General features: G+C 42.2%; 1 protein-coding gene across 1 annotated transcript in view; it reads left to right on the forward strand.

Moving 5' to 3' along the window:
- The first annotated feature begins 3,560 nt into the window (after nucleotides 1-3,560).
- ALDH1A1 (aldehyde dehydrogenase 1 family member A1) overlaps nucleotides 3,561-13,920 on the forward strand; it is a 37,287-nt gene continuing 26,927 nt past the window's right edge. The window contains exon 1 of the mRNA XM_054986133.1: nucleotides 3,561-3,731. Within this exon, the coding sequence (XP_054842108.1) occupies nucleotides 3,636-3,731 (96 nt within the window). The 5' untranslated portion in view covers nucleotides 3,561-3,635. The remainder of the gene's footprint in view (nucleotides 3,732-13,920) is intronic.

The following is a 13,920-nucleotide window of genomic DNA, read 5'->3' on the forward strand; positions in this document are numbered from 1 at the left end:
ATTTTCACCATATCTCTGTTAAAGTTTGCCCTACTAAAATCTAATGTGCATGTTTAGCTACAAACTCCATTGATACCCCACAGCAAAAGGAGTTCTAGGAGAACATGGTCACTTCTCTCTAAGATCCCCATCACCTTTACTCCATTAATCAACTCTTTCTTGTGGGTTAATATCAAGCTCAGCATGGCCAAGCTCCTCATCACTTCCTCCACCATTTGAGAAAGGAAGTTGTCAGCCAGGCAGGTCAGGAAGTTGTATGACCCTGGACATGTAGGAGAGTTGGTCTCTCAGCACACATCAGGGAAGTTGAATTCTCCCATAAGTACAAGGTCATGTTTTTTGAATACCCTATTAAGCTGATCACAGAGGGCAGAATCCATCTCCTTGGTCAGGTGGTCTGTAGCAGACCCCCAACCACAATACCACTTGTCCTTCCCTCCATTACCTTCACCTAGACATTTTCCACTGGACTGTCACTCTCTGTCCAGGGTTGAGCACCCCAAGCACCCTGGACTTGCCATAGACCCCTTACCTGAAGGCCAACGGAACCCCAACTGCAGGCACAGGAAGCCCCAGGGAGGAGGTTCAGCTCCAGACAGCAGCAAGAGAAGGGAAAAAGGAGACAGGGAGAGAAACCAGCTAGGTGCACACTGCCCAACCCCACCCCAAAGGGCAAGAGGCACACAAGCCTGCCAGAGACACCAACACTGGGATGGATGTACTGGAAGCCCCTGCACAAGCCCTAGGAGGAACCAGCAGCAGCAGCCAGCTGGACCCCAGGAGACCAGTGTGACACCTCGTGAGCAGAGACAGAGGAGGCCTGTCTTGCAGGAAAGAATAAGGGAGAAGGGAAGAGAGAAAGGAGGCACACCTGAGGAAAGCCTCAGCTGGGATACATCCAGCACTGCCCTGTAAGAAAGGAAGGGAATGCAAGGAGAAACTAGGACGAGGGAAGAAACACCTGAGGGCATACACAGCTGGACAGCATCAGGAGTGGGAAAGAGCCTGGGAGGAAGGAGGGGGGGAGCAGTCAATTTGTCATTGGCTCCACCTCCCGCAGCAACCATTTTGTGGTTGTGCCCACCAACCTGTGTTGGAATTCTAAAGGTGCCCACAGGCTTTAAAAGGTTGGAGAACCCTGGCATAAATAATAGGGCTGAGCCACAATCTCCCAGGTGAAGGTATTCAGCTTGAAAAAATAAGGATCTGCTAGACATGATTTTTTATCCTTGGTTTAACTGAAAAGATGCCACAGTGACGGCAGGAAGAATAGCTCCCACACTGATTTGGCTTCAGACATTATTATGTAACCAAATCAGAGCAAGGGCAATCCTTGGAGCAATTCTTACAATCATCATCACTCTGGCTTTCTGTGGGATAAACTGGGGGATGAAATTACAACCCCCAGTAAGTAGAGCAACGACTTCACGTCTGTTTGCAGGGTTCCTTAAAGAGAGAGAGAGAGAGAGAGAGAGAAAGAGAGAGAGAGAGAGAGAGAGAGAGAGGCAGTACTCTTTGAAGCCTGCAAATAAGGTGCAAATTTGGGAGGCAGTAGCTAATAATACACTGATATGTACATTTCTCCCTTTTCCTTTTTTCTAAGACTTTGATTTCATGACCACAAAGGCAAAGAAATTCATCTTGGAAGCACACTGTCAATGTTATGTGCTCTATGACATCACATACATACATTTAAAATACGTTTTCAGCAACATAGCAGTATAGGCAGCCAGTGGGAGACCAGGTGGATTGGGGGCATACATTATGCCTCTCTAGGAATCACTAATTCCCCACTTCATCTATCACAAATACAAATGGCTGTCAAGCCAACAGCATGATGTCACTTCTGGGAGAAATCTGGAAGTGATGTCAGTCTTCTCTACGATTCCTAAAGATATGTGATGTCACATTTGGGTTTTCCCCATAACTTATGTCACACCATCACTGACACCCCGCCAAAGCCCCCCATCCCAGGCTTGGCCTGACAACTTTTATCTTCTACAGAGCTGTGGCTCTTCCTCATGTCAAAAATGGGATGCCCTTTTTAGTGGCCCTAATCCTGGCCTTTTAAAACAATTACATTTGAAACTGTTCTCCTCTTTTTTCTGTACCCCAGGAGCAACATCACTCATGAAGAGCAGGTGGCTATTAAAGGCATAGCTGCACAGCCAGTAAAGAAACTGGCAGTGTTAGGGTGAAGTGCAATCTTTCCTTGCAAATGGAACTCTGATCATTTTAATGAGTTCATAGAAAGGAGTGCTTTTCAAGGGTGCATATGCTGCAAAGACCATTCCACTCGTGGGGGGAGGGGGTCAGGAATGCACTCCACATTTAACTTGAGCAAGAAGTTATTCTAGTGCACACATGCAGCATAATGGGTGCTTCTGTTTACATTACTGCATATCATTTTTATGCAACAAGATATAATAGAGAACAAATGTTTAAGAAAATGTGGGGCTATGAGCCAGATATTTCATAAGGCAAACCATTCTGTGCCAAGCCTGTGTTGCAATAAGCAAGACTAAAGGGCAAGGCTAAGGACTTAAAGCCTTGCTGATATTTCAGAGTTTTGCCACACCCTGCATGCATGCTACATCAGTCTTGGAGGAAATTTCCCCCCCTTAAGGATAGCAAGCAACTCAGCAGCCGTGGCCCAGCTTCCTTCCTTCATCTCATAAGTACTGATGCTTTCAGGCGGAAATCTTGAGCTTTTTAAACAACAGGAATTTAACAGACTTTTCATCCTCAGGAAAGGCAGCACCTGTTGAATTTTTGCATGGAGATGAGAGATCAAAACAGAAGGCAACACTATCATCCTTTCTCTTGAGGTTTGCAGAATTTACAGCTTGTGCTATAAACTGGAATGTCTCGATGGAAGCAAATCCCTCTGAATTCTGTGGAATTCCTCAGTAAATGTGTGCAGGATTGCAGCCTTAGCATAGTAAAGCAGGATATTTGCTGCGTATGAAAAATCTGTCCCTCTGAGAATAACATTTCACAAACTGATTAAGCATTAAAAGGGAGATTCACTAAGCTGATAGTTTTTAATGTGCCACAAGATTCTTTATTGTTTTAGCAGACTAACATGTCAATTCATTGGTCATTTTTCCATGGGAGTGCAGCTCTTAGCAACCCCCCCCCCACCACCACCACAATGTGTTTTGAAACCACTGTTTTTTATCACCATATCACCCTGCCAAGAAAAGCAAAACTTAAATTTTTTACTGTCAGGCAGTTGATACAAGAAGAGGGATGTTAGGTGACATCCAGGTGGAGAACGATTGTGTTTATCTCCACTGAGTTCACATGCAATCAGGGCTGCGTTCATGTGTAATCTTCTTTTAGGTCTGCCCACCCATAAAGTTTTTTAAAGAAATGCCAAAACATGTCGTTATTTTCAAACTTCAACCTCCTACAAGCTTTTTCTTCTGAGTACATAGCCTGCTTTTTTAGGTGTTACATGTCAATTGTACTTTTTTTTTGCTATGTCTTTGTTCATCCAATCACAATCGTGCATGCAAATGTACTATAGCCTGTACTGATAAAAAGGCACAATTAAATCTAAGTGCTTAGTCAGGGCAAATACCACTGAACTTTTCTAAAACCTCCTTTCACCTACGTTCCAGGCACAAAATATGTCAACCGAAAAAAAGAAATTGGATTCTGCTCCTACTCCAGCTCCACCATCTTTGCCTGCACCCCTGACTGACCTGAAGATTAAATATACCAAGGTTAGTGGCATGTTTGTTGGTTAAGTTCCCTGAAGTAGTAAAGCTTGTGATGTTCTTACTAGTTATTGCTGTAGTTCTGTGCAAACACAATATCCTGCTTGAGACTGTTCACAAATGTTCTCCTCTGCTTCAGTTTGCATGCCATGGCTGTTGATTGTGTGTTTGGACCCTTACCACAATTCCAGAGACATTGTAGTTGCTCTTGTGTAAAGTACCAATCAGAGCAAGCTGTAACCGAAAGAATCTTAGACCTGTTGGTCCTAAGCACAGGTCAGGTATAATTCCTAAGTGCACTTACAAACTCACATATGTTTACTCAGAAGTAAGTCCCATTGAGTTCAGTGGTGCTTAATCCTTAAAGCAACCATGCACTGAACTGTGCTGAATGTAGAACTTACCTGGGGTCAGTCTTAGATAAGATCCACCTGTTACATGAAAATCCAGACAAGCTCCAGACTTATATCAGCATCTTTAAGACCTGGGGTATGAGAGAGCACTAATGCTGGCCAGCAAGAAATATATGCAGTATGTTAACAGTGAACGTGGATTTCACGTGTATGCTCTCCTTGCTCCTAGCAATTTTACTTGGAATTAGATTCCGCTGAAATCAGTGGAAGCTGGTTTCTAGTTCAGTGTACATATTCATGGTTAAGGGCATTTAGACAAACTAAGCACATTTTGCAGCAGTAGAAAATGAGCTGTCCCTGCTCATACATATCCAATCTGTTCTTATTTAAGGGTTGTTGTTTTTTTAAGAGAAAGACCTGACATCCTAGGCAAGGAACTGGGAAAGAGAAGGCTTCTTTAGATGGTGCACCTATCCTCGGTCTAGTTAAGCTGAGAGACTTGGAGATTGATTTGCATGAATTTCATCCCAATTAAACATGTTTAGATTCCTGAGGCTGATTTTTATAGACTTTCACTTAAATCTAGGCTTTTTGACTTCACTCTGCTGGGGATTCAAAGACTAGAGGACCTTACATAGGACACTTTCCAACGTGGACCACAAAATCTTTTAAGCAGTTGTAGCTGGATTTAAGCCAGCGGGGTATCATAATCATTTACTTCAGGGAGACTAACATGGCTTATATTTATGTGTTCTAGACTGTCAGACGTTTAATAGCACTACTTAAGAAAAGTTTGTCACACTTTTGCCCAGTCCAGCAGAGATCACTGTGCAGGGGCATACACTAGGTTGGACCTTACTGTTTTTTTCAGTGGTGAAAAGATATATGGGATGGGGGCAGCAATGAGGAGGAGAATTGGGCAAGATCAAGCAGCAAAGATGGTAGCACTCTGTTTCTAAGTGTTATGTTTCTGGCACTCCTATTTTGTGTACCAGGAGAACAAGCTGTGTGATCCTACTACTATGCATGATTGCCACATTGTGGGAAATGGCCAACACACATTTTCCAGCTACATGCTGCCAGAAATCCAGATTTTTGAGGTACACATTTGGATGGACCAAAATGGCAAAATCTACACATTGCTCGTATCATACAAAATGGTAATCAGTCATATCAAGAGGATCATGTGTAACATGTTCTAGTACATGAGGTAGGAACACCAGAAACATAAGACTGGCAAAGGCTTGGCTCAAATGCAAACATCCATCTGGATGCAAAGTACCTGAAGTGATCCAAATTTACACTCCAGGAGTGAGATGACAATATGCTTTCTTGTCTTGAATGAAGGTGGGAATATCATCTACTCTCTCATTAGATACTTAGAACAACTATGTAGTTGATGGAGGCCAGCGTGTGTTCAGGACTGGTGCATTTCATGTACTGGAAGGGGCTCTTAAAATAAAAATAGCCCCGTTCTCATTTTCTTTCCTATATCACCTAATAGACCTTTTTATCCTGCTAAGCACTGGCAAAGCAAACTTGCTTTGCGAATGAGCCTGTGTTACAAGAAAAGATATCATTGCAAATTCTTCCCATGAACATTCAGAAAGACAAAGGTGAAGCATACTATCTTAGCCAACCCTTAAAGCAGTCTTTTTCTCCTGATTTCCATATTGCTGATTTCTGCAACAATCTCTGAACTTTGAATGGACAGCTGGCAAACTCATTTGAACTTTTTGCCCTCTGAGGCTTTCAGGTACTTTGGAGAAGAGAGAGAAATCAGTGCAATTAAGAGGTACATTGCAAGGACCCTTTGCTTATTGTTTTAAGGGACACAGGTATCTACGTACTGTGGCAAGAAGCGAAGGCCATGACTGAGCCAATTTAGGCTTGCCAACTTTCTGACTAATCACTGTAGCTATGTATGCCTATGGAAATGTCTTAACATGCAAAAATTGGTAAGTAAAAATGTTTATACTCTGAAAAGTTTCACCTGCTGATTTCTGCCTGAAACGGCTGATTACCGTACATCAAATTGTTAAAAACACAAAGGCAAGCCAGGCCAGTTTTTCTTTTAAAGGTCATTTGGCAATCCTAAACCCAAACTGAGCACTTTTAAATCTCATCAATTTCACATGGTAAATCAACTGGATTTAAAATTGCTTAACTCCAACTGGACTGTGTCCAAAATGCATGCTCTTTCACAAGCAAAGGAGGCAAAACGGGGGGATTCTCTTCTGGGACATTATTAAAACAATAGGAAAAGTCTTGTGTGTGTGTATATATTCTCATTAGTACACATCTACATTTTATCTTCATTTTAAGTATGATAGCTAGGAGTCTCCTGACATCTCAAAGCCTATTTAAGTTTCCCACTCTGAGCACAGGTGGAATCATCCCGTAACAGGATCCAGTTCCTCGGCCTTTCCTCCCACAGTCATCTCCGTGTTTGTATTTCCTTGATAAGGGCTGAACTGGGAGGTAAGCCTGGCAATATTTAACAAGCCCCAGAAACTCCAGCATGCTGCTGACAGCTTGAACTCTCTTGATCCTGAAATATATCAGATGATACGGAGGGCATGTGCTACAATCATGGGAACGAGCCTCTTACTGTAGATTTAGTTCACAAAGAGAAAATTTTTAAAAAAGAAAAAAATGTAGAAAATAAACAAAAAGAACGTCCTCACTGATCTCTGTCCAAAATACTTAACCAACAGAACATGCTGTATGCACCTGCAGAATAGACCAGTGGTTTTTTTGTTGCTAGTTAACAATCATCGGCATGGATCTACTGGGTTTTTTTTTCCTGTGAACAGGAAGATTTCCATCCGTAGAGCATGACTGTCTCTCCTCCCCCTCCCCCACTGCTGCCCAAAATGACCCCAGAAATGTTGTTCCTGGGAGTCCATCCCCAAGGGGCAGTATTTCAGGCGGCACTTTGGGCTGCAGCATAAAGTGGAAGCAAGAAAGTCATGCTTGGCAGATGGAAATCCTTCAATCCACAGAAATGCTCTGGTACATCAAGCCTAATTTTCCCTTGACATTGATTCAATGAGTTTGCTTGACAGCCGTTGTCAAATGGCTGAAAGAAAATAAATTGAAATTGAAGCCAGACAAGATGGAAGTGATGCTGGTTAGAAAGGCAGGGATCTTGAAGGACATTGTGCTTCTGACCTTGGACAGGACCTTCTGCAGATACCACCCTTCAGTTTGCCTAAATCGACAGCTGCCCATAGCGTGCTTTCTCTCTGGTAGCCCGCATCTTGTGGAATGGACAGCCTGAGGAGGTCAGGAAAGCTCCCACTTTCCTGGCTTTCCACAAACTATGCAAGACAGGAGGGCTTTCTACCCAGATTATAGAGCTGTGCCATAAGAAATTGCTCAAAGAGATATCTTGGTAAGGGACAGGGACTGTAGACCAGGCTATTGGGTACTGTCTGCTGATGTAGATATGCTCCTACTGGGTAGTTGGACATTGCTAAAGATGTCATGTTAATTACTTACTCTTTAATTCAGAACAATTTCATATATGTGTTCAGCTTTATGCTATTTTTCAAATTTGCGGCTACCATACTCTATTATATCTGTTTTCATTCAATGTTCCAACTGCTGATCATAATATATTTTGCTAGCTATTGGTTATATTATATTCACTTGCAGTATGTAATCTGCCTTGGAACCCAGTGAGAAAGGTGGACTATAAATAAACAATAATAATTAATAACACTTGCATTGACATGATTTTCTAAAGACTTCCTGTATTCTGGTGATGCCCCCAAGGTCATCCCAGTTTCAGCAAACCTTTTCCTACTGATACAAAGAGTTTACCTTGAGAAATTGACAATAAGAAGGGAAACGTCAGTTGAGTTACTAACTAGAGTAACTTCCACATGGAGAAGTGAACTGTAGTGGGGGAATTTTGGTGTTTTTGCAGCTTCTACATGGCCTCATGGTGCATTCATTCACATTCCAGCTTCTCTCCACTTCGCTGCCCTCTTTCCTTAACCTTTGCTACAACTTTTTTTGAAAGACTGTAGACAAAGCAGTGTTTTTCCTGGTCCTGTCTGTATTGGTACCATTTTCCCTGGTCCAGCCCTCCTGTCCATTATTGCAACCTACCCCCACCCACGTAACTGCCAGAGTGATTTTTCAGTCTGTTTTTCTTAACTGAAATTGACTTATCTCTTGATGTGTCAATTACCAATTTTTTTAAAAAAAATGAAGCTCCTTTGGTGTGCAGGAAGAAGTTGCAGCTGCAAGGGGGGCAGAGCTGTAGCAGGGAAAGTGCGGTAAAACCCACCATGTGGATCCTCCATTGTCATTCGGAAAGTTACTATGAGGGAAAGCTCTCTCTTCACTTCTCTATTGTTTTTCAAATGTGCACTTTGCCTGAAAGGAATTCACATTGTGTAACATTAAAGGGTTCCAGGCTATACAGCATTACCATTGATCTCAGTGCTCTGTTCCTACCAATTCATCAGTCTGTTGGTGTCTTTGCATATCTTTCTGTGTAGTAAAAATGTATATTTGCAAACATTTGTGTCACTAGTATGAAGAAATAGCAGAACTAGAATATAAATTTCACTTAATCACTTTATGGCTCTCTGAATAATAAAATTGGCCTGGAATACTGTTCTTTGCCGTTCCCCTCCTCTGCACTGTGTTGCAGTTATGAAAATAGCAAGTCACCCATAACAAGCAGCAGCCAAGTAGAGCAAAAGACAACGGGAAACACTGCTTATTGGCACACCCTGGTAGCACCACTGGAAAGAGTCTCTGATTGTACTTTTCAGGGATGATCCACTCCACTGAAAGCCCCTTGGCACACATCTCAAAGCATTTGTGTGATAGGCTATAAGCACAGACTTCTTGCTTTGAGATAAGAACAGAATTTGAGATATTACATTGATTTACTAACAGAAGTCTCTGCTGAAATGTGAATATGGGATGAAAAATCCAGTTCCTAGACATCAGTGCCAGCTACCTTTTGGGCAACTGTACCACCACTCAAGTCAAACATCTTAGACAATACCATGGTAGAATTCACATTGTACACACGCCGCCCATAGTAGCTCTTTCCCCTCATTCGCTAGAGTGGTTTTGCCTCTAATGTAGTGAGCCATGGAGCCAGCAGAATTTGAGCACAGAGAAGGCATATAGGAAGACAGGTTGGAATCTACGCCACAGTTAGAGCTGCAGGCCTTCCTACCTCTGCCTGTTGTGGAATAAATCACTGTAGGCTGTGCTGCTTGGGCCAGCAAAGCTTTAGATCAGGCTTGCATGACTTCTGATACATCATACCAAACCATTGCTGATGACATGCCAATTACTGATAATCCCTGACTTTGCCTTCCAGAGCAATTTTGTACCATTGTGTGTGGCCATTTGTTTGGCATCGTGGACCACAAGCACAGTGGAATAATTGCATGACCATTTCACGTGGTAATAAAGTTGACATGAATCAGTCCAGCCATCATGTAGCCACATCAATTTGGTTGTGAGAACTGGCCTAATCTACTTTAACTCCAAATGCCCCCACTTCAAGGGATTGTACATTAGCCCAAGGGTATCCTAAATTGTGGCTTAACCCTGCATTCCTTCCATGCTCCAGGCTCAAACTAAGAGTCAGTCAAAAGCGTTAATAAAAACTGGTGGATAAGGAATGCGGGAATGGGCCTTTGATATACATGTCGTGGTAAATATTTTACTTGGGTGTGCTCAGGTCTGAAATAATTATTATTTAACTAATCAGGTTAACCTGTGAATGTTTCTCACACATGAAGCTGCCTTATGGGTCACTGGTCCTTCACTGTCAGTATTTTCTACTCAGACTGGCTGCAACTCTCCAAGGTTTCAGGTTGAGATCATTCTTATCAACTACTACCTGATCCTTTTTACCTAGAGATGCCAAGGATTAAACCTGGACTTTCTGCATGTCAAGCACATGTTCTGCCTTTGAGGCACAGCCCCTCCCTCTATTACATGCTGGCATTAAAAATCAGCACCAAGCTACAAGTGATGAATTACACTTGCCTGGCAAGTGTAATTCGTCACTTGTAGCTTGGCTGTCCGTTGTATTATTGCTGTGATAGTGGTGGTGATGATGGTGATGATGATGTCTTGGGAGAAGGCCTCTTTTGCAGCAACATTTACTTGCTTTTCTAGCAGTAGCTCTGGATCCCTAGGCTCTTAACTGGGTCAGCCAAGGTCAACTGAATCCCAAGGGGGCAAAAAAGCTTTCCCTTGTCACTTCTGGGGAAAAAGAAGAAAACAAAAAAGTGATCAAGTGTGATCTGTCTGTCTGTCTCTCCTTTTCCATGGAAAGTCTAAGCACAGGCATCCAACAAGAGTAATTTGATAGCCCACCGTTCCTCAACCATAGATGGTCAACTTCTCTAGTCGTGCCCTCCTGATCTGATGTCCTGGAGGGTCTTAAGTGGATTTTTCTGCAAAATATGATATTGTTTCATGGCTCAGCTATAAGAAACCCTTGGCAACTAGGGCTTTGCAGTTACAGATCTTGGAACTGCCAGGGCACTGTATAGGAAGAGAGCTGTCATACTAATATATGCTGTGTCTCTTATATATAGTACTTTTGAAAACAAATTTATTTCCCTTTTCAGTGAAGGCAAGCTTTTTTTGTAATACTATGATTAAAATTTAGTAGAATTGCTGTCTCAAAAGACCATGAACCACCAGATACCTTTCCTTGGTCAAGGAAGGTCACACTTACGTGATAAAATTTAGCAAAGTTGCTCATGAACTTTGGAATCTGAATTCTTATCTTTCCCAAGATGGGTAGATGTGTTAGTCTGTCTGTAGCAGGAGAAAAGAGCAAGAGTCCAATGGGGACCTATAAGGCTAACAAAATTTGTGGTAGGATATGAGCTTTCGTGAGTCAAAGCTCACTTCTTTGAACTGTGACTCACAAAAGCTCAGAGCCTACCACAACTTTGGTTAGTCTTATGGGTGCTACTGGACTCTTGCTCTTATCTTTTTCCAAGTCCACATCAATTGTACATTGCCTGATGAAGACTTTCCTCTGTGACATTGCACGAGCTCAGCCAGTGGATCTGTGACACCCATGCCTGCAATGTTCCATTCCATGACCTCAGAACCAAAGCCCATTAAGAAAGTGCATCAGGCACTCCTGCAACCATTAAAAATCTTGGAATGACCAGATTTTGCACACCAGGATATTTTTAGGCTCAAAAGGTCTTATTGATTCCCTACCCCCACCCCTGGGTTTCAAAATTCAAATTCTATGACTCATACTCATGTTGACATATGTTGCCGAGGGAAGCCAAAGCCACAATTAACAAAATAAACATCATTGAGGACACTTTTTTTGCTTTTCAATACTTGTTCTTGCTCATCCAGAGCAAAAAGGCCAGTTCAGGCAGGCCCAGAACAGCTGCTGATGGCAACACATGTTCTTGTTGGCTTATTTATTCACTTCTTGTTTGGACTGTCAACATTTCTTCCTCTATGGAATGCATTTTATTAAAAGTGAATACAGTCAGATGAGTGACCAGTGTCCCTAATTGCCCACTGCCACCAGTCATTCAACTGGAAATTTGTGAGGGGATAAGACACCGTCCTGATAGCCCCACAAAATCCCTTTGGCTCAGTACCATTTATCAGACCTTGTTCATTTGGTGGAAGAGTTATTGAAGATTGCTTCATATGGGTAGCCATGTTGGTGAGCAGTAGATTCAAGGCCAGTAGCACTTCAAAGGCCAACAAATTTTTCAGGATATAAGTGTGACTTCTCCTTTTATGCTTTCTACGGGGCTTAGGAAGCAAACTTTCACACAAATTTAAGTTAAGAAAAAATCTTTTTAAAAACTTTTAACAATTAATATAATTAACTAAACTCATAACTGCAACTATCCAGAAACTTTAAACCAACAATGTCTTTGAAAAGGTAAACAGTTCATCTTGTCTGATTCCACTAAGCGATAGAGTCCTTTTTCACTATCCTTCCCATTCGAAGCAACTGTAGCCCAGGCTTCTGTCCCCTTCTTTGGAATTACAGCCCTGCAAAAATAATACAATCCCAGTAACACCAACCAAACACAATACACAAACACCACTTTTAGTCATATTGTTCACATACAACATTTGATTACCTTATTCAAGGTGATAAGAGCATATTAATTATTATTAAGCACCCAGCAGCCAGCTTCTTCCTCACCTGCCTGGCTCCAGCTACTGACTGTGCCCTACTGGGCTAAACCAATTACCTCATAGAGGTTACATAAGCTTTTCAGATTCAAATCTCCCTTCATCTGACAAAGGGAGCTTTGACTCTTGAAAACTTCATTGATGATGATGATGATGATGATGATGATGATGATGATGATGATGATTTATATACTGCCCTTCAGGACAACTTAACACCCACTCAGAGCAGTTTACGAAGTATGTTATTATTATCATCCTGTGAGGGTGGTGGGGCTGAGAGAGCTGTAGAAGAGCTGTGACTGACCCAAGGTCACCCAGCGGGCTTCAAGTGGAGAAGTGGGGAATCAAACCCAGTTCTCCATATTAGAGTCCAGCTGCTCTTATCCATTAAACTAGACTGGTTCTCTGTTCTTTTTTTGTTCTTTTTAAAAATAATTTCATCACAGCTTCATTGCACATCTCTCGCTGTCCCTGTTTTTCTCCATTTTTATTCTGCTGTTTCTGAAATCTGTTTTCCCCAATCTTTTTTCCTGAAATGCCTTGATTTGTTTTTTTTCCACCAGTCTGTAATGCCTACCTGTCTCATTTTTTATTGTTCCACCCACCTCACCATTTTGTTTTGGTGCATGGTGGGCAATTTAAAAAAAAATTGCATGCTAGCTATATATTGACACAGCAATGTAGCACACATGCATTAAACAAATAGGCAATGGCTAATCAGAATGTTGAAAACAAACAACAAATTCTCTACTTGCTGCCACTTGGAACACTCTTTCTAAGAGTAAACCTGAGCACTTGGCCTGGGCATTATTTTCAAGCTCTGTGAGCACTGTATGCTAGGTTCCTTTTCACCTTGCAATCTAAAGCAAAAAGCAAGCCTGTGGGAGTATGTGGGGTCTCTTAAAGAGAAAGAGAAGCCATTGACTTGATATCAGTCTGGGGTAGGAGAAGGTTCAGGGTGCTTCTCATCACCCATGCCCCTCAGCCTGCCTCCAGAAGAATGTCCAGCATGCCTTCCATAGAAACTGCAGAAACCAACAAAAGGGACACCCACCAGCAATGGCCCAGCACCATAACTGGTCTATTCGGGGCTTTTTTTTGTGGTGATACTCACTGGGACTGAGTACTAGTACCATTGGCGGGCTTTCTCAAATCCTGAGGGGAGAATTGGTGGAAATCACCACAAACATGTCTGTGAGTACTGGTACCGTCTTAAAAAAACAAAGAAAGCACTGGATGATTCTGAAGTAGAAGCTGCCTCGGTATTAAACATTATCCCACACATCCGCACACTCTGTCTATAAACGAAACTGTGCATAGTGATAATGAATTTGATCTTGACATAAGGAGTATAAGCACAGCAAAATTCTTAACTGATGAACAGAACGAGACAACAAAACAGTGTAAGGGAGCTTTGCAGAACCGCAACAGGGACCTTCCAAAGGAACGTCCCTTTAGTCATGTGATTAGCCGTGATCATAGCATGCAGAATTCTTTAGCTTTAACTTTCCATAATTCAAAAAGGGAAGGCAGGACAGTGCAGCCAATGAAAACTACCAGTCAAATGCAAGAAAGCAGCTAACCAATTAAAGCCCAGGATCGTATGCAAAATACTGATTAAACGACACAGTGATACAGTGCATGCACAAATGGAT

Source organism: Eublepharis macularius, chromosome 8 (genome assembly GCF_028583425.1).
Source record: "Eublepharis macularius isolate TG4126 chromosome 8, MPM_Emac_v1.0, whole genome shotgun sequence".
NCBI lineage: Eukaryota > Metazoa > Chordata > Lepidosauria > Squamata > Eublepharidae > Eublepharis > Eublepharis macularius.